A 19,309-nucleotide genomic window follows, 5' to 3' on the forward strand; every position below is an offset into this window, starting at 1 on the left:
CCAGGTGAGCTCGCGGAGGCAGGGACGGACGGATGCTGTGGCCGCCTCAGCGCTGGGGAGGGCCCGCCGCTGCCTTTCTCTGGGCCCGACAGGGCTCCATGTGGATGCTCCAGCCTTCCTGCACCGGCCTTGTTAAATCCCTGTGGGTGTAAGTGCCCGTGTGGGTTCCGGCGTCGTACTGCAGCCCTGGCTCCTCCCGCCTTTCCTGTGGCTGCTTGATCCCTGCCTGGGCAGTCTTGTCTTCCCCTGCCAGCTCCTGAGGAGAAGGCTGCAGCATCAGCGAACCTGGTCTGGTCTTAGACTGTGTTCCAGTTTTATGGGGGATAGCGTGTGTGTGATTTTTTGTTTGTCTTGTGGGTTTTTTTGTTGTTTTGTTTTGTTTTTGTGGTTTCTTCTTTTTCTGCCTGAATTGTAGGAATAAAGAACAGTATTTATTTATTTATTTATTTAGTTAGTTAGTTAGTTAGTTACTTAGTTAGTTAGTTAGTTCGTTGTGGTCTGATATGGGTATGAAAATTCAAGCAGAGAATGGACTCTCAAGTAGCGATTGGGATCTTCATGTCATCACTGGATTTTTGGATCTTCTGTGGTCGCTGAATTTTTCTAAATGCCTCTTCTGCTCTTCAGGGTGTAGGTTTAGGTTCTTCATACCGTGATGTTGATTTTATGTAACGAATAGAGAGTGCGAAATCATCCCATGTACAACTCTGGAAGCACAGGGGCAATTTCACTCTGCAGCCCATCCATAGCTGTGGAGAGAATTGGGTCTGAGCAGGGCAGACAGTACACTTTGGGGCTGGGAGGAATTCCCAAGCTTGATGTTCAGCTTTTTCCTTTCGTTGGTTTTGAATACCTGTATGCAAGATAGAACAACCCTGTACACATCCGAGACTGTAACTAATTCATGAATTCTAACGTGGAGTACTCTGGAGAGGGGAACAACACTTGCGTGTTTTAGCAGAGATCCCAAAAGTTGTAAGGATTTTTGTCACAAAACAGCAGGTCCAGGGATGTTTTCAGCTTCTCACAAGTGGACTTCTTGGTGTCTTGTTGGTGAAATTTGTATATGAGTCCTACAGAATGCTCTGAGAATGTACCAGGGTGTGCTGAGGTGAACTGGAGAAGGGATTAGGAAGCCTTGGTAAGGCTAGGGAAAGGTTTTGCCTAGAAACTGAAACACTTTTGCCACAGTAAGACTTGGCCTAGTGCTTCAGCTTATGCATATTATAATGCTGGATTTCTTCCCTTATGAATCTGGCTCTAAATCTTTCAGGTTGTGTAAACATCAGGTTCACAGGAGCTTGGTCTGGTTATTGCTTTTTATTCTTTTAGCTGTGCCCTCTAGAGCCTTATGGCTGTCTCATTTTGCAGGTGGGTTTGCACAGTTTCTTGCCACGAGGTTAGGAAGTGAAGCTCCCATCTTTTTCCCCCAACAGATTACATGGATTTCTAGTGTATATTTATTTCTCTGTCTTGATGTCAGGAGTTGGCAAAAAAAAGTGCTGAAAATTTTAACAAAATTCCTTAAAAAAGAAAAAGGTCTTTCAAAAGCAGAGAGCACCTTTTAGAATGCCCATTGATTTGACTCCATGGAAGTTAAAATTTCAGTTTAACAGTGGGATTGTTTCTGGAGAACTCAAACCTACACATGCATAGGCACATCTCTGTGTAAGAGTAGTTGGGTACCATTTTATGGCTTACATTCCTCACAGAGGCAGGCAGCCTGTAAATTACATCAGATTTCCCTCAGATTGTGCATAGTTGCATTTTGTTTACTAAGGGTAAATTTTATAGGAACCCATTTTATGTAAGCAAAATTTGTAGTGTACACTCGGCCTTACATTTGTCTGGAATCCTGCACACACTGGGGGTGAATTTGTTGGAAATCAGAATCCTTATCTTCACTTCAGGCCACAAAGAGGCTGGAAAATCCTATTTGTCTTTTTTTTCCCACAAGGAGGAGAAAGCAACTTCCTACACTGTCCTGTTTCCCAGTGGTGAGGGAAAAAGGCAGAAGGAGAGTCACTCATTACTCATGTTAACTTTTCATGTACTAGCCAAAGAAATATTTAAAGTCCTGTTATTGGATAGAATTAAACAACAATTTTAATTAATTTCCATTTGTTCCTCAGATTGATATCCTTGAAGATCCTGTTATTAAGAATGTCATTGTGCTGCAGACAGTCTTACAAGAAGTCAGGAATCGGAGTGCGCCAGTGTACAAGCGAATTAGGGACGTGATTCAAAACAAAGAAAAACATTTCTATTCTTTCACCAATGAGCATCACAGGTAAAGGCTGCAATGGGGTGTAACAAAATTGTGCTGATATCCAGTAAAAGAAAATGGGAAACAAAACTGGAACATGTGTACTGGAAGAAAAATTACACTGGTGTCACAGAACTATTGCTAAGGAATCCTTTTGGGAAGTAGTTGGTGTTCCAGGAGCTTTTCTGTCTATAGTTGGTATAAATCCATATATATTATGTAAAGGGGGTTAAAATATTGAATGACTAGCACCGTTATCTTGAGTAATAAGGTACTGATTTTCCATTTTAGTGTCCCTTTTAAACATATGCCAATGCTTTACCAATATCGTTAGCTTAGTCTGTAGCAGAATTAAAAAATCCACTAAGTTAAGTGACAGAAAGCTCTAAGAAATGGAGGTGCAATTAATTTGCCTTTATTTGTGCTCACAGTTAGTTTTCAATACTGCAGTATCATAGTTCAAGGAATCTTGAATCCATAGTTCTAACAACTTGAATGCAAACTTCTTCAATTGTCTGTGAGAAAATTGTGTTAGAAATCAACACTTCATTCATGATTTCCTTTACCCATATCTCCTGCAGTGGCCTAGTGAATGCTGCACATAACAGTGGGTACAATAATGATACTTTTGGCATAACAGCCTTGATCTTGTTTGTCTGAAGATTTTAAGTATAGATGGATGCTGGGATTTGTTTTGGTTTAACACCTCCCTTTGTTTTTAAAATTTATTTAGAGAAACGTACATAGAGCAGAAGCGGGGAGAAACTGCTAATGACCGCAATGACAGAGCCATTCGGGTAGCAGTGAAATGGTACAATGAACACTTGAAGAAAGTAGAGGATGAGGAAAAGATTCAAGTTATCTTTTTAACAAATGACAGAATTAATAAAGAGAAAGCTCTGGAGGAAGGAATAACTGCTTATACATGTAAGTGAACTAGTATATATGTTTAATTTATTGCTCAAATAAACTGAGCCGTCACTTGATACCTAAATCCCATGCATCTCTTGTATAAATATTTACGTGTGTGCTTTTGTAGGTGAGGAGTATATAAAAAGCTTGACAGCTAACCCTGAGCTTGTAGATCGTCTTGCTTGTGTATCTGATGAAGGGGTATGTTTTTATTTTCTTTTTATAAAATAAATTGATCACAAATGGCCTGTAGTATAATATTGCATACTGTATGTCAGAGTACTGGCATCAGTTTAGAATACAAGAAGTTTGGACTTTATTATTATTTTGGTAATTTAACTTTTTGACAACTGAAAAGTAAAAAGGAAATATTGTAGCCATATTCAGTTCTGCTTATATGCCTGTTAGTATGTATCTTGTTATCTGTGAAAAGCCAGTTGCTTTAGATAACTATTGTGAAGATGAGAATAATAACAGAAACAACAAAATGAAAACAAAATATATTGCAAACCATTTAGATCTTTGTTTTGTGTCTGCTGGAAAATCTATGTTAAATTACTGATCAAAAGCATTTTTATTTGGTTATTAGTTAAGTTGACATAAAAGCAGGCTGCAGCTCAAATGTGAGCTACATCCTCTTCTACTTCCTTGTGCTTTGTGTTTATCAGAATCAAGACTCATGTTCACATACAACTGATATAGCTGAACACTCACCACAAAAATAATAAAGTTAATTTCATCAGAGTTAGTTTTAGCAGAACAGAGCTCTATGCAAGAGTGGGAACAAAGAGGGCTCAGGTATTCTCAGCAGTTAACTGTAGATCATTCAGGTGTAAGCAATTGTTTAATTGCTCCAAACTTTGGTCACAGTCATGTATTTTCATAATGTTTCCTATAGCTTACAGTACATACACTATGTGCCATACTCTTTATTATGCTGATATTTGCTTTGTTAAGTATCTGTTTAGTCACTATATCCAAATCAACATAAAATTGTGCGGTATGTTTTTAAGTAGCTGCAGAAAAACAAGAAAAGTTCCTAGAATTGCCACATTTTTATGCTTTTGATGCTTCATTAGAAAAACTACTGCTTAATAATAGTTTTTTATTGTTGTGCATATTCATACCTACACACAGTTACAATTAGGGAGTTTGTTAGCTTGAGCATGTCATGTTCCAGAGCTTGGTATTGAAATTAACATGAATATAAAATGCTGAAAATATCGTCTCCTCTTTTTATTTTTTCCTAAAGAAAGAAATAGAAGGTGGAAAAATAATATTCCCAGAACATATTCCTCTTAGCAAACTGCAGCAAGGAATAAAATCTGGTATTTACCTCCAAGGAACTTACAGGGCAAACAGAGAGAATTATCTTGAAGCTACTGTTTGGGTTCATGGAGATGCTGAAGAAAACAAAGAGGTGAGTTTTAATTTTACCTCCATGCAGTAAACTTTAACTAGCCTTAGTAATGACTTACAATTTAATTATTTCATGGTGGCATGTGTTAAAATGGAGCGTATTAGTAATTTTTTACCCTGCTGGGTTTTTTCTGATGTTTATGCTGATGTTTTAATTTTTTATTTGTATGGATATAGACTGCTGAAATGCTGACTGTGCTCTTTTTGGAAAAAAGAATAATGTATTTAAAACTACAGTTTGATAAAGTAATTGGTAAAATAAAGATGAATCTTGGTTGTTAATAGTTTTTCAATTGACCTCTTAACAGTTTTTAACATCAGTTTGAAATACATGGTGAAAGACAAAGAAACAAGTGTATAGGAGGATTTTCAGTGAAATAAACAGTCATGAGCCCTTGTGGGGTTCTCCTGCTTTATTTCCCCCTGCTATTTTCCTGCCTGCTGAGGGAAGATGGGCTGTTTCCCACTCAGCAGTTAATCCATCTGTCTGCCTGCTGGATTCTCAGTTGGTGCACTTGCACAGACACTGTTTCCAAGCTGTGGCAGTTGTCTCCTCCCTTCCTATTTGTGGCAGCTGGAGGTACTTGTATGTCTTTTATTCCTCTTTCTCAGTAGTATGTGGAATCCCCTATCCTGCAAAAATAGGATTGTCTGACTTAATAAAAAGATTAAAAAAAAAAACAAAACCGGGGGAAAGCATATTTCTTAAAGAAGCAATTGGAATCTTGAAAAAAGATCATCTGTACTGTAAGAAACCTTGGCAGAGGAAAAAAGTGCATCACAACCATACTTTTTAAATGTTCTTTGGAATGTAAAGCCTGTCATACATGTTTACTCTTCTGTTACACTGCTCTAGATTTGGATCTTCTGTTTTCGTCATCATAAATCTTTGCATTTCCATTTTGTTTTCTAAAAAAATCCAGATAATTGTACAGGGCCTGAAACATTTAAACCGAGCAATTCATGAAGATGTTGTAGCTGTGGAGCTGTTGGCAAAAGATGAATGGGTGGCACCATCCTCAGTGGTTCTGCAGGACGACGGCCAGAATGAAGAGAACATGGAAAATGAAGAGGAGAAAGAAAATATTGTATGAAAGAAATAATTTTTCTTAACTGTGGTGTTATGGAAGAGTTGAAATCTATGGTACCCTGACAGTTTTAGGCTTTAGCTTTATATATCCTCTTTATAAAATGTGAATACAGAAATCATAAAACTTAATTGGAGTTGTACAGTTGTGTTAAATACATGATGGTGGATAAAACGGATCATTTTCAATTAGTCTTTGCTGGAAATTCCCACATTACTTTATTAAGCATAATGAATCCAAAAGTTACTGAGTGGTAGATATGTAATAGTGTAAATCTGTATTTATTGATATGCAGATTAGGATTTGTTAGAGTAGGTGTTTTATCATGCTGACAGTCACCATTTATAGGCAATACATACATTTGGAACCTGTCGTAAAATATTTTTGGGTCTTGCAGTAATTCCACATAATGTGCATGCCTGCACATGCATGTATGCTATGTACAAGAAGATCATTTCTTTTAAAATCCACTTACTATCTTTCCACTGAATTTCATGGAAATGTTTTTTAATAATTATGTGGAGAATTACTGGAGAATTTTCAGGTAGTGTAAAAGGACTCCAAAAATTAAAATAACAGATTGTAAAATAACATGGAAAATATTATTTGTTTGGTTTTCTTAATGGACATCCTGAAAAATGAAGAACAGCGGAAAATGGCTGCAGAATGCTGGCTTCTCCCACTGTCTCTGCTAAGTCATATCACGTACTGATGTGATTTCAGTCATGTCACATACTGAAAATATTAAAAGTCATGCAGAGCACAGTGAGGCACAGGAGGTTCTATTTGTAAAGTTATAATAGAATTTATGTCCTTATAATGAATTACAAAATATTGCTACTAAGTTTTAAGTTACCTACTGTAGTCGAACATGAGTTCAGACAGTTTTGTATTTTTAACCTGTGTTCTACCAGCTGAAGAGTTCCGTTAACAAGGACATGCTGAGACCTACGGGAAGAGTAGTGGGCATTATAAAACGCAACTGGCGGCCGTATTGTGGGATGCTTTCCAAGTCACAGATCAAAGAGGTGAGGAAATAATCAACTTGCTCTAAGTGTAGGGTTGGTTTTTCTTCTTTATTTGAAAATTAATTGTTTCTTTTTCTGGTTGTTCATAGGCAAGGCGCCATTTGTTTACACCAGCTGATCGCAGAATTCCTCGCATTCGAATAGAAACCAGACAGGCAGATACATTGGAAGGGCAAAGAATAATTGTTGCTATTGATGGTTGGCCCAGGAATTCCAGGTATCCTAATGTAAGTTTAGGCATTTTCTTCTGAACTTTTAACTACCTGATTTTTTGTATTTCTTAGATTAAATATTTATCTGCGACACTGAGTAACTGCAAATGGTGTTGAGATGAGGTTTAAATTCTGTGAGTGCCATTTGATGGTGCAAATTAAGGAAGTTCCTGAATTATTTAATTTGCACTTACAACCAGCTGTGGGGTTATTATACTTAAAAAGCTTACTCATCCCGTTCTGCAGTGAACATATATGTGGTACTTAAGGTCCTTTATATAGATTAACCAGGGTTAACCAGTCTGGGTTCCTAGAAGTGTGAATCTTTTCTTCTGATTGTGCTCATTCACACAATACCAATCACTGCTCTAGCAGATATTTGAAAAACACACCCAATGCAATTACATTGCCAGTAGGGTAAAAGTAGTTGAAAGTTCAGCAGAAATAATGGAGCCTGTATGAGAAACTGAGGACATTGCCTTCCATTTGTATTGAACACTAGTCAGGTATTGAAGAGTCTTCCAGTGGCTCCTCTGGGACTGCACAGCTTTTAGTGAAGCAGAACACAGGTGTCTCCCGCTGGTTTAGAGAAATGAAGGGAACATGGGGTATATGGAAGAAGCATTAAGACAAAGACAGCATTACTGCAGAGAAGTGAGGGAGAAGGCAGAGTTGATGTGGTATTAGGGTGTGAGATGTGAAAGCAAACCCATAGATAAATGAGACTGTATTAGTTCTGCTGCTTTTGCAGCAGTGGTTTTTCTTCCTGCAAAAATGATTTCACATTTATAAGTTTTGGAGTCTTAATTGTGGAGAATTTAGACCCATTCTAAGAAAAAAGTCTAGATGGACTCGGTTCAGATTTACTACATTAAATAAATGTTTAAAATTGGATTTCTCTTAAAGATGAGAAAGTTAACCAAATTAAAAAATATTGCTTCTACTGTGTAGTTTAATACAAGAATAAGCTAAGCATTAATGTTCTTGAATACTTTTGGACAAATGGTATTGCTTGTGTGTATGTATGTATACCTGTGATATGTGTGTGTGTACATATACCTGTATTATTCCTCAGGGTCATTTTGTAAAGAATTTGGGAAGCGCTGGAGATAAAGAGACAGAGACAGAAGTTCTCCTGCTTGAACATGATGTCCCTCACCAGGCTTTTTCCCAGGCTGTCCTTAGTTTCCTACCAAAAATGCCATGGAGCATTACAGAAGAGGTAATAATTTGTAAATTATTGTAGTAATTAATGTGCCTTCCCCTTCAATGCAAACTGTGACGGTTCCTGAATATCCCAGAAATAGACGAGAAATGTTGTCCAGGACTGTTCTGTCTTAGTGGGAACTTTCAGCTGGATTTCCTATAGAAACAAGACCTCTTCAAGTTTTTGCATTTTGGCTAAAACTGCATTTGTTGGGGATAAATATTTTTAGATAAAGATGATACTACAGGTTTTGTTAAAGAATATAAAGATAAAAGAAGTTTTTTTTGCAAAGGAGAGATAGCTATTTTGCAAGGATTGATACTTCCAAGGTTGCAGTTCCTTTCAATTATCTAGACATCTAAGCCTTAGAAAGCTAGACTTAGGAGCAGTCATATCCAAGACAAGTCACTCAGCTGGACATCAGTCAAAATTTCACTTCAAAAAATCTCAATCCTCATCCTGCTGATTCTGAGATTGTGATGAAACTATGGTTGTGTTCTGATTCTCTTCCTCATTTCTGTAAAACAAAAAAAAATACTAGTACTTAATCTTCTGTGTTGTTTTTTCTATCATTGTAGTTTCTGCATATCTGTTTTGTTCTTGTCATGAAACAAACAAACAAACTGCCCAAAACAAAGTAAACATTCTGAAAATACTTGGTTGCTGGGGAAAATCTGACATAATGTGCCTTTCTCAAATGATCATTTTTACTTGGAAAAGGAAGGTGTTCTTGAAAACAACTTTTTGTTTCTTTTAAATTTCAGGATATGAAACACAGGGAGGACTTAAGGCATCTGACTGTTTGTAGTGTTGATCCTCCTGGTTGTACAGATATTGATGATGCATTGCATTGCAGAGAAATAGGAAATGGAAATCTAGAGGTAATGTATCAATCTAGTCATTTATTTACTTACTTCTTCCTTTATTTTACAAACAGTGCAGTAGTGGTAAATGACACATGCAAAGCTCCAGATCTGTTATAAATAAATTAATGGTGTTTGCACAGCTGCAGGGTGGTAATAAAAAAAGGGAGTTGATTTGCATCAGATCAGTGTCAAAAGTGGGAATTTAGTGTCTTCTAAATTCACCCTGCTTTATCCTCATTTGGCATAAGAATTTAACATAAAATTTATTTACTGCTTTAGCTAAGTATTATAAACAAGGATATTTACAGCTTGGATAAGGAACTATGAAAAAAGAAAAAGCTCAGCTACTGCTGTAACGCCTGTGGAGTTACTATTTTATTTTAAAAAAGGCAGTAAAAATCTATAGGCTTAACACCAGCTCTCTACTCCCTTATATGTGGTTCAGTCAGATTGTCTTCTTTAGAAATTAATTTGAATTTGTAATAGTAGGGTGTGCCAGACTAGAAAGTTCAGCAAACAGAAAAGCAAAAACAAATTTGCAGTGAGTCTTGAAGAACATGAAAGAAGTTATTTGGGCCCTCAAAGTAAAGCTGCATTGGTCATGAATATAACTTTCCCCTAAATGTACAAATGCCCTTTTGTTGAATAATTGCTGCAACAGTTCACTTTTTTATCAGTATGATAGGTTCAAACTATTCTTATTACGAACTGTGGGAGCTGCTGAAAGGAACTGGGAATGGATATATTGGTTTGTAAAAACATGGGAAAGTTTTTTTCACTCTGAAAACTGTTTCTCTTTCATGAAGTGCATAATGTGATGCTTGTTTTCTAGGTCGGTGTACATATTGCAGATGTCAGTCATTTTATTCGCCCAGGAAATGCTTTGGATGAGGAGTCAGTAAAAAGAGGAACAACAGTGTATCTGTGTGAAAAAGTAATTCTTTTCTACAGCTTCTTGCGTGATTAAGTGGTTGGATTTTCATTGCTTTCCTCTTTTAATTCTTGGGAGTGGAGACATTCTCTCTGAACTAAGGAGAAAAAAAAACCTAGTAGATAATTTGTCTAAGACAATTTTATTTTCTGTTTTATCTTTTAAAAACCACTGTCTGGACAATATCCCATTCAACTCTGGTTTGAAGCATTTATTAGCATGTGGTTCTGAAACTGGAATACTGTTTTAAGTCCAGTCTGAAATTGAAGAAGTGGCCTGGTTTTCCCTTTTCCATTGGTTTTTGTTTTTTGTGATTGCTAAATCTCTGATTTGCATTCACTAACACTGATTTTGTAGATTTAGTCTTGGTTATTTCTTCCAGACCATGATTTCTTTTCAGAAATCACTGGTACTAAAAAGATGATAACTAAAATAAATCTTGGAATGAATTTTCTTCAAGTAGCTTACTTTTCTTTCAGTAATCTGAGCTTTTTTGGCCAAAGAAAAATATCTCTCAGCTTTTTTTACATTAAAAATCAGGAAGTTAAAATACTAGCTTATTTTATTCTTTACTTTGCAGAGAATTGATATGGTTCCAGAGCTACTTAGTTCCAACTTGTGCTCTCTGAGATCTAATGTGGACAGGTATATGTATATGATCCATACTTTGATCCTGGCAAGAAACTACTGTTGTTCATGTAGGGATTTTAACAGATTTTCCCCTCCTTCTCTCTTTCTCTCATAGGCTTGCATTTTCATGCATATGGGAAATGAACCATAAGGCTGAAATTCTAAAAACTAGATTTACAAAGAGTGTTATTAATTCCAAGGTAAGTCATGTTAATATTACTATAATTCTGAAATAAAAAGCTGTGCACTGTATTATAAAAACAATGATCAGCAGACTTCATAATAAAGTTTTCTTTCTGATTAATGATTTATAATTTTTTAGAATTAGAAAATGGTATTGAAATACTAAAAATAAAGAAAATGTTTGATTCTTCAGTATTCTCAGCCTCTAAGGCTGAAGTGTTTGTGTGCAGTTACTATGTGTATGATGCGTATAGGACATGGCGGATAAGTACCAACTAATCAGTTAGATTCAGTGGATTCTGTGGATGTTCAAGATGTTCCATACATTTCTAAAAATTAGACTTCCAGTGTATAAAACACATATGATCAGCAAAAAAAAGCCAAAAACAAACCCACGGCAAATGCCTGGTGTATCTTAATATCTTGCATAGATCTGTCCTCATTTGTCCATTATTCTTTGTGAATAACAGGCATTTAGGTATTGACTGTAAAGCTTTGTATTATTGTGAGCCAGTTATGACAGCAAGCTGCACATTCTGCAAGACAGAAAGAACTATGGGGTTTTTTTAGTGTGTTCAGTTATGTATCATGATGTCTTGTTTTTAAACCTCTTCAAGGCTTCTCTTACATATGCTGAAGCACAGATGAGAATCGATTCAGCAACCATGAATGATGATATTACTACCAGCTTACGTGGACTAAACAAATTAGCAAAAATCCTGAAGAAGAAAAGAATTGATAAAGGGTAAGCTAGGCAGTGTACCTGTTACCTTTTCCCCCACCTTTTCTTCTGACTGTTCTTGCTGTCAAAATATATTATGGTTCTGTGTCAATTTTTCTGGTGAAAATCTTGTGAGAAATAAGTATTTTCAATTTTGATTTGCATAAGAATGCTTATCTATATTTTCCAAAATATATAAATTTGGGATATTAACTTTTTCTTCACAAGATCAATCAATATGGATCTCACGGAGTCATAAAAGCACAACTAGAGGGTAGCATTTGAAATTTCGGAAGATTCTATGGTGTGTATTTGATGACATTTCTTGTAAATTTTATTTAAAATATTAATTTTATTTTCAATTTCTCCCAATTTTAAATTATAGTGTCATGGTAACCCTAGATGATGTTACAGGTTTGCAGCTCAGCTGCTGTGTCTGTCTTGCTGTAATTTTTTAATACCACTTACTGTGTTGCAGAGCCTTGACACTTGCATCACCAGAAGTTCATTTCCACATGGACAGTGAAACTCATGATCCTATTGATCTGCAGACTAAGGAGCTTAAGTATGCATTTTATTTGTTAGTTAATTCAGGGTAGGGATGGAATTAAAGACGTGTTTAAGTATTTAAGACGTGTACACCATTTAGGTCATGGTGTACAAAGTTCCTGTAATAGTGCAGGACAGTCACAGAATTAGAGGATGGTTTGAGGTGGAAGGGACCATGAAAGCCTACCTAGTTCTAACCCCCTTGCCATGGGCCCAGATACTTCCCACTACATGAGGTTGCTTAAAGCCCCACCATGCCTGTACTTGAATGCTTCCAGTGATAGAGCATCCACAACCTCTTTAGTCAAGCTGATCCTCAGTAAGAGAATTCTTCTATTTCCCTGCAGAATTTATTTAGCGAGTCTTGAACTGTATCTTCATATGTGAAATTCGTAGGAAGAAGTCAAGAAGTTTATCTGTTGTTTTTTTCCAGGCATTTTAATGAGCATTTTTCTTGATTTTAATGTTTTAGAATATTTAATGATTTTTTTTTCTTCTGACTTAGTATTTGGAGCTTATGAGCATTGTTTTTAATCTTAAAATAGCTTGCCTACTTGTATAAATGTTCAAAACCACTAGTTAATATTATATAACATTGTTAGAATGGTGGACTGTTTCTTCATTAGGCACTCAAAGTAAATGTCGAATGCTTTTCTAATAATATAATGTATTTATCTTGATAGAGAGACAAATTCCATGGTTGAAGAGTTCATGTTGCTTGCCAATATTTCTGTAGCACAAAAAATTTATGATGAGTTCCCAGAGTTTGCCTTGCTCCGGAAACATCCTGCGCCTCCCCCATCAAATTATGACATCCTTGTAAAGGCTGCAAAGTCCAAGGCAAGTTTTTACCATGGTAATTAAGTGAATTAATTATGAAAAGCTGTATTTTATCTCTGGTTGGACACTTACCTAGGAATAAGGGCTGGAAAGCAGTATTTTAAAAGTGTATCAGCTACACCTTGAAATCCCTGGTATTTGTAGCAGGATAACTGTACCTCTAGGTGAAAGGTTTTAAAAAGCACAAGATTCTTCCTTACATTGTAGCACTTGTGAGCAGTGAATGTTTCTCCTCGCCATGTCACATTTGATTTTTGAGACAGTTTTTGGCTTTGGGTTACATACATTATTGATGTACTTAAAAATTGATCAGTCACATCAAATAATGTTTCTTTTAAAGTCAGGAAGTAAGAAAATGTGTTTAGACTTTCCATCTGCTCCACAGATCAGCTGGAGGTTTATTTAGCCTGAAACAAGTCTAATTTAATTAAGGAGTCTGAACAGAGAAAATTAGTTTTCCAGTTTCAAGATCTTTTATTTGAGTTAACTTGTAATTTTGTAGTTACTGTGACGTACATTCACATTTTCTTTCCCTTCAGCTCTTTCCCACCCCCTTTTTTTTCTTGAGGTGTAGAGAGAAACTTCCAGATTCTCTCAGTGTGACAATAGACAAGCCTAAATCTAGCCCATTTAATTTTCCACTGCTGTAAAACTGCAATAATGATAATGATTTAGTTTGAAATTATTTAATTCTGAAAATTATTTTTTAAGTACTGTTTTATTTGGAAAGCTAAATTTCTCTGCATAGGTAAACATTCTTTTAAATAAATGAAAGTGGCTTTTTTACTGCTTTTGACACAGCCATCACAGTTAGGTATTAATATGCTTTATTTATACTTTTTAATTATCTTACCATAATACAGGCATCATCTGATCTCTGGATCATACTTTATTGTCAGTGCTGTATGTGACAGAAAGAGCATTCAACTGATCATGTGATGAAATTTACCTTGTGTTTCTGGAAGTTAAAAATGCATTATGTTCACACTACCTGAATTTTTATCAGAGAGCACTTGCAAACAGGGAAAAAATGTCATACACAGTACTAGTTTTACATTTCACTTTTCCAAGTATACATTATAATAATTTTGCACAGGAAATACCATAAAGTCAATTACTTACCTTGTGCTTGGATGAGAACTTTGTGTGGCATAAACACATGGGGTTTTTTTTACATTCTTTCTGATTTAATAAAGGGATAGAAAAATCAAACCAAAGGTATATTTTTAATATTGGCATAAAGTATTTCTTAGTTTAGAATGAGTGTCTTTTCTGAATTCTAGGCTACTGACTCAGTATTTCATTTTTTGCATAATACACTAGTAATAATCAGGGTGGGACCTGTGCATGGATGGATTTTGTTTGTTTGCTTTTGTAGTAGTAGCATTCCGTCCTGTTATTAGGTGCTATACCTGTGCCAGTTGCTAAGATTATCCTAGATGTGGCTGTTACATTTCTGCTTATATTCATAATATTTGCTAGTAATGCTTGACCTTTTTTATTTCTTTTTTTCTCTTTCAGAATTTGGAAATTAAGACAGATTCAGCAAAAGCTTTAGCTGAATCATTAGACAAAGCTGAATCTCCTACATTTCCCTACCTAAATACACTGCTGCGAATTTTGACCACTCGCTGCATGATGCAAGCTGTTTATTTCTGCTCAGGAATGGATAATGATTTTCATCACTATGGTTTAGCCTCACCTATTTATACTCACTTTACCTCACCTATTAGAAGGTACTTGTATTTTACAAAAGTTTCAGAGAAAAGAAATAAGTGATTTATTTGTGAAGAAATGGCGGTGTTGTACATTTAAAAAAAAAGTTTTTATTCAGCATTAGATTTCAGTTGAAACAGCAGTGGCTTACATGGCAGTCCATCTTCCTGTGCACTCCCAGGTTTACTGCCCACAACTCCTCGGCTTTAGTAACATTAAAAAAATATACAATAGGAATATATCTCTAATGCACAGCTGACGTTAGTCAGCAGTAGTCTTAGCCAGAGACTGAGGCGGAGTTTGCTCAGTCATTTTTGAGATAGAAACTGTGTTTAAATTTTTAGGAGACTGAATTTTCCATATGAAAACACTGGTAACTGGGAACTTGCTATTGGCAGCTGTTGCATGCAATGAAATAATGCTTCTTGGAAAAGTATGTTAGTTTTTTCATCTGACCAAGAAGTCACTGAGTTTTGAAGAAAATAACTGTTATTGTGCTCCTTAGAAACATTTAAAGTGAAATCTCTTGGACATTCATTAAAATTCCTATGCATTTTTATGGACAATTTGTAGAATTTCTAGAAGTCCAAATGGTAAATTTTAGTTCTTACCAGATATATTAAAAAGTTCCTCACTGAATTACGAGATGTATTAAAATGTTCCGCGCTGAAATTCTAATAAGTTACATAACAAGAAGTTCAAATGTGATTATGCTTTGCAGATCTATGGCACTGAAATACTATTCTACACTAAATTTGTCTAATTTCATGGGAAAGGGAAGAAGGATTGGCTTAAAAAGCCATGGTGAAAGATCATTCTTTAGTCTAAAAATACAACATCATTTCCTTTTCTGGCACAATGAAAATTTATCTTAGCAAACATTATAACAGTATTCAGGCTCTGCAGTGCATCTTTGGTCAGCAAAGAGATGGATGCTGAATTAATAAAGGGAGTTGCCAGCAGATGGTCATTATTAGAAAAACTTAAAATCTGTAAGATTCACAAAAACAAACGTATGTTCAGAAACTTTTTTATTAATTTTGAAAAACTATGTCTCTTACTCTGTCAATGATGATTTTGACCTCATCTTTGCAGGTATGCTGATATCATAGTGCATCGGCTTTTGGCAGTGGCCATAGGAGCAGACAGTACTTACCCAGAACTCACAGATAAACACAAACTGGCAGAGATGTGTAAAAATCTCAATTACCGACATAAAATGGCACAATATGCACAAAGAGCCTCTGTGGCATTCCATACACAGGTAAGCAGTTCTGAGATGTTATGTTGAACTATGGACACTGCAAGAACAAAACCAAGCAAGAGTACAGAAATGATAAAGGCTGAGGGATGCTTCTGACAAAAAGCTTAAAACATTATTTTGGTCATTCTGAAAAACTCAGAATGGCATCTTGAAGATTCTTTTAGTTTTGTGCTTTTATAAATATGACTGGTTAATTCTACAGTAATTATGAGTTATGAGGTTTATGAGATTTTTTAAAATCTGCTTTCAGGATATGCTGTGTAATTATCACTAAGTATAGATGTGTATTTGAATGTTTTATTTTTCTGAGATAGTGTATTTGTAATTCAGAAGGAACGTTCTAGTGCTTTTTTCCTTATTGTGTGTTCTGCTTTTGTTACAGCTGTTTTTCAAAACCAAGGGAGTAGTCAATGAAGATGCATATATATTATTTGTAAGAAAAAATGCAGTTGTGGTTCTGATTCCCAAGTATGGGTTAGAAGGAACAGTCTTCTTTGAAGAAAAAGATAAACCAACACCAAAACTGGAGTACAACAGTGAGGTATGTTCTTACTATTATTCTTAAAGTTTGTTCTTAAACACCTTTATTTTTTGATTTGGTAAGCAAGCAGAATGACTAAACTATTCTAGTTGGATATAGAAGGGTAAGAGAGGCTTTTCTAAATGCAAGTTCATTAATCTCTTGTAGTAATGAATGCCACTTTAGTCTTCGTAAGTCTAAATAAGTAAGTTCTGACAGGAATTTGTTTCTGTAATAGATCGTACTGACATCTCATTATCTGATTAGTTACTGCAGAAAATGCATGTATCACATATTACAAGACTGAATATTCACTATAGTAACTTTTGGTTTATTTTATTTACATCTAACAGTGCTATTTTCATACAAAGGTATTTATTTGTATAAAAACATAAGCTGTTGCAAATAGTGAGTATTTATACAAAATTTGAACTTTCAGGTGCCATCACTTACCGTGGAAGACACAACATTACATATGTTTGATAAAGTTACAGTGAACATCATGTTAGATGATTCCAACATCCAACATCAGAAAATGCGGATGGTCTTGGTAGAACCCAAGGTAAGACACAAAATTCTTAGAACCATATTATCCTTCAGTAATGTTAAAAAATCGTCGTGGTAAAATTGAAATTTAACCCAGAAGAAAAAACATAATTTAGCAGCAGCTTGTAACGATTGCTTCATATCCACTCTCAATTAAACACAGGTTGGCCTTCACTGGCTGTTGAAAAGAATAGAGCCCTCTAAATTAGACTTCTGTTCTGGGCTCATCAGGGTATCTCCACTGCTGGGAATTATGATGATTTGCTGCAGTAATGTATTGCATTTCACAGTTCTGTAATCAAATGTCCCTCTGAAAATCTGCCAAAATTCAATAAGATGTTCTTTTTACTCCAGTGAACTACAATGTAACTGGAGTAAATGTGATGGGTGGCTCAGCTCCGTATAATTGCTGGGTGTCAATGGCAGTTCTGTCTTACAACCCCCACAATATAAAAGTTCTCTCTTGATAATGTTTTAAGAACTGTAATGTCCTAATAACTGTCTCTGGTCTCAAAACATTTCAGTTCTAGCTTCTTTGTGCATTTGGGACACAGGGAGTTTCACTTCCTCTCATACTTTAGGACTAATAAGTATTTTGCATGACACTACAAAATCATGCTCTTAGAGTAAGGAACATGTAACTTGGTAAACAGAATGGTTGCATCAATCGAGTATCCCTTATCACAGAGGAAAAAGAGAACCCAAAATAAGCAAGAGCTTCTTTCTGCTTATACAGTCAAACATGATTACTTTTTTTCCTTGAGAAATCATGTAAATATATCATGTTCCAAACACATGTAAATATATTCTGATCTTCAAGCTGTTTTGTGAGCTTGAACCATGGAATGGTTTGGGTTGCAAGGACCTTTAACAATCATCTAGTTCCAATTCCCCTGCCATAGGCAGGGACACCTTTCATGACAACAGTTGCTCAAAACTCCATCCAACCTGGCCTTGAACACTTCCAGGGATGGATCATCCACATCTTCTCTGTGAAACCTGTTCCAGTGCCTCATCATTCAGAATAAACCATTTTTTCCTAAAACCTAAAACTAACCCACTCTTTCAAATGGGGGCAGGGGGAAGCCATCCCCCCCCTTTCCTGTCACTGGATGATGCCATTGTGAAGTGCCTTTTCAGCCTTCTTGTAGGCTCCCCTTTCAGGTCCTGGAAGGCTGCTCAAAGGTCTCCCTAGAATCTCTTCTCCAGGCTGAACAACCCCAACTCTATCAGCCTTTCCTCACAGGAGAGCTGCTTCATTCAGCCTTCTGATCGTTTTTGTGGCCCTCCTGTGGACTTGCTCCAACAGGTCCGTGTCCTTCCTCTGCTGGGACCCCAGGGCTGCTTGCAGTACTGCAGGTGGGGTCAGGATCCCCTCCCTGTCCCTTCAGGCCACACTGCTTTGGATGTGACCCAGGACACGTTTGGCTCTCTGGGCTGTGAGTGAACATTGCTGGGTCATGTTCAGCCTTTCATCCACCAGCACCCCCAAGTCCTTCCCAGCAGGGCTGCTCTGATCTGTCCATCCCTCAGCCTGGGTTGAGGTGAATCCCTGTGATTTCAAAAATGGAGACTAGACAATAAAAATTGTGGCAGAGAGGAGCCCAGATGTTCTGTTGTGCATTCACATGCTGAGCTGCCCTCTACTTGTGCTCACCAACTCTGGCTTGTCAAGAGCTTCTGTTGAGGCCATGACTCCAGTCTGAGGGATACTTTGGGAACAGACACGAAGTAAGGCTAATGCAACCTGATGGTTGGGGTGCTAACAACCTGTTGGCTTTGTCAGGAGGGGGCTGTTGCTTCTCTTTGCCTTTTTCAGCTTTTATTTCAGGTGAGTGTTCTACCTCTGACTGTTCTAAGGTGGTAGACCCTCTTCTAGATGATTATCTAAATCAGAAGTTTCTGATGTTGACACAGTGTTTATAAAAGGTCTTACAAGTAAAGTCAAGTTAGGATACTGGGATAGCAAAAATTGAATTAAAATGTTCTGACTTCTGTTTTTTTCTAACTGTAGATATTAGGAAATGATACGTGTGCAAGTCTCTCTGCAGAGGCAAGCAGCAAGGACGAACCAGAGAAAAAGAAAAAGAAGCTACAAAAATAGCTGGATGTAAAAGTTAAGAAGAAATCACAAGTACTTGCATTTACATATTTTTCCCTATGGGCAAAAAAATGCTAGAAGCAGCAATGTTTACTTTTTAAATACACATTTTAATAACTTGTAAAGAATTTTTTTAAGCTACTTTTTTATGACTATGAATGCAGAACAAATTTTAAAATCATGTATATCTACACCTTTGTCCTGTGGGTGAAAATAAATATTTCTGCAAAGTGAAGAAATTATTGTAGACTTTCTTGTTAATAGCCTTTAAGGAAGGTTTGAGAGTTTGATAGAAGTCAGCATTTCTGTG

The 19,309-nt window shown here is 36.3% G+C and overlaps 1 protein-coding gene across 1 annotated transcript; it reads left to right on the forward strand.

Annotated features, from left to right (window-relative positions):
- The first annotated feature begins 528 nt into the window (after positions 1-528).
- DIS3 (DIS3 homolog, exosome endoribonuclease and 3'-5' exoribonuclease) lies at positions 529-19,238 on the forward strand. The gene is made up of 21 exons (XM_005421141.3): positions 529-540; positions 2,133-2,290; positions 3,000-3,193; positions 3,306-3,379; positions 4,431-4,598; positions 5,521-5,685; positions 6,600-6,713; positions 6,803-6,940; positions 8,001-8,147; positions 8,897-9,013; positions 9,831-9,932; positions 10,510-10,574; positions 10,675-10,759; positions 11,360-11,487; positions 11,942-12,028; positions 12,696-12,852; positions 14,374-14,588; positions 15,664-15,832; positions 16,215-16,373; positions 16,792-16,914; positions 18,913-19,238. The coding sequence occupies exons 1-21, from the start codon at positions 529-531 to the stop codon at positions 19,000-19,002; spliced, it is 2,667 nt and encodes an 888-aa protein (XP_005421198.1). The 3' UTR covers positions 19,003-19,238.
- The last annotated feature ends 71 nt before the right edge of the window (positions 19,239-19,309 follow it).

Source organism: Geospiza fortis, unplaced genomic scaffold, assembly GCF_000277835.1.
Source record: "Geospiza fortis unplaced genomic scaffold, GeoFor_1.0 scaffold45, whole genome shotgun sequence".
Taxonomy (NCBI): Eukaryota; Metazoa; Chordata; class Aves; order Passeriformes; family Thraupidae; genus Geospiza; species Geospiza fortis.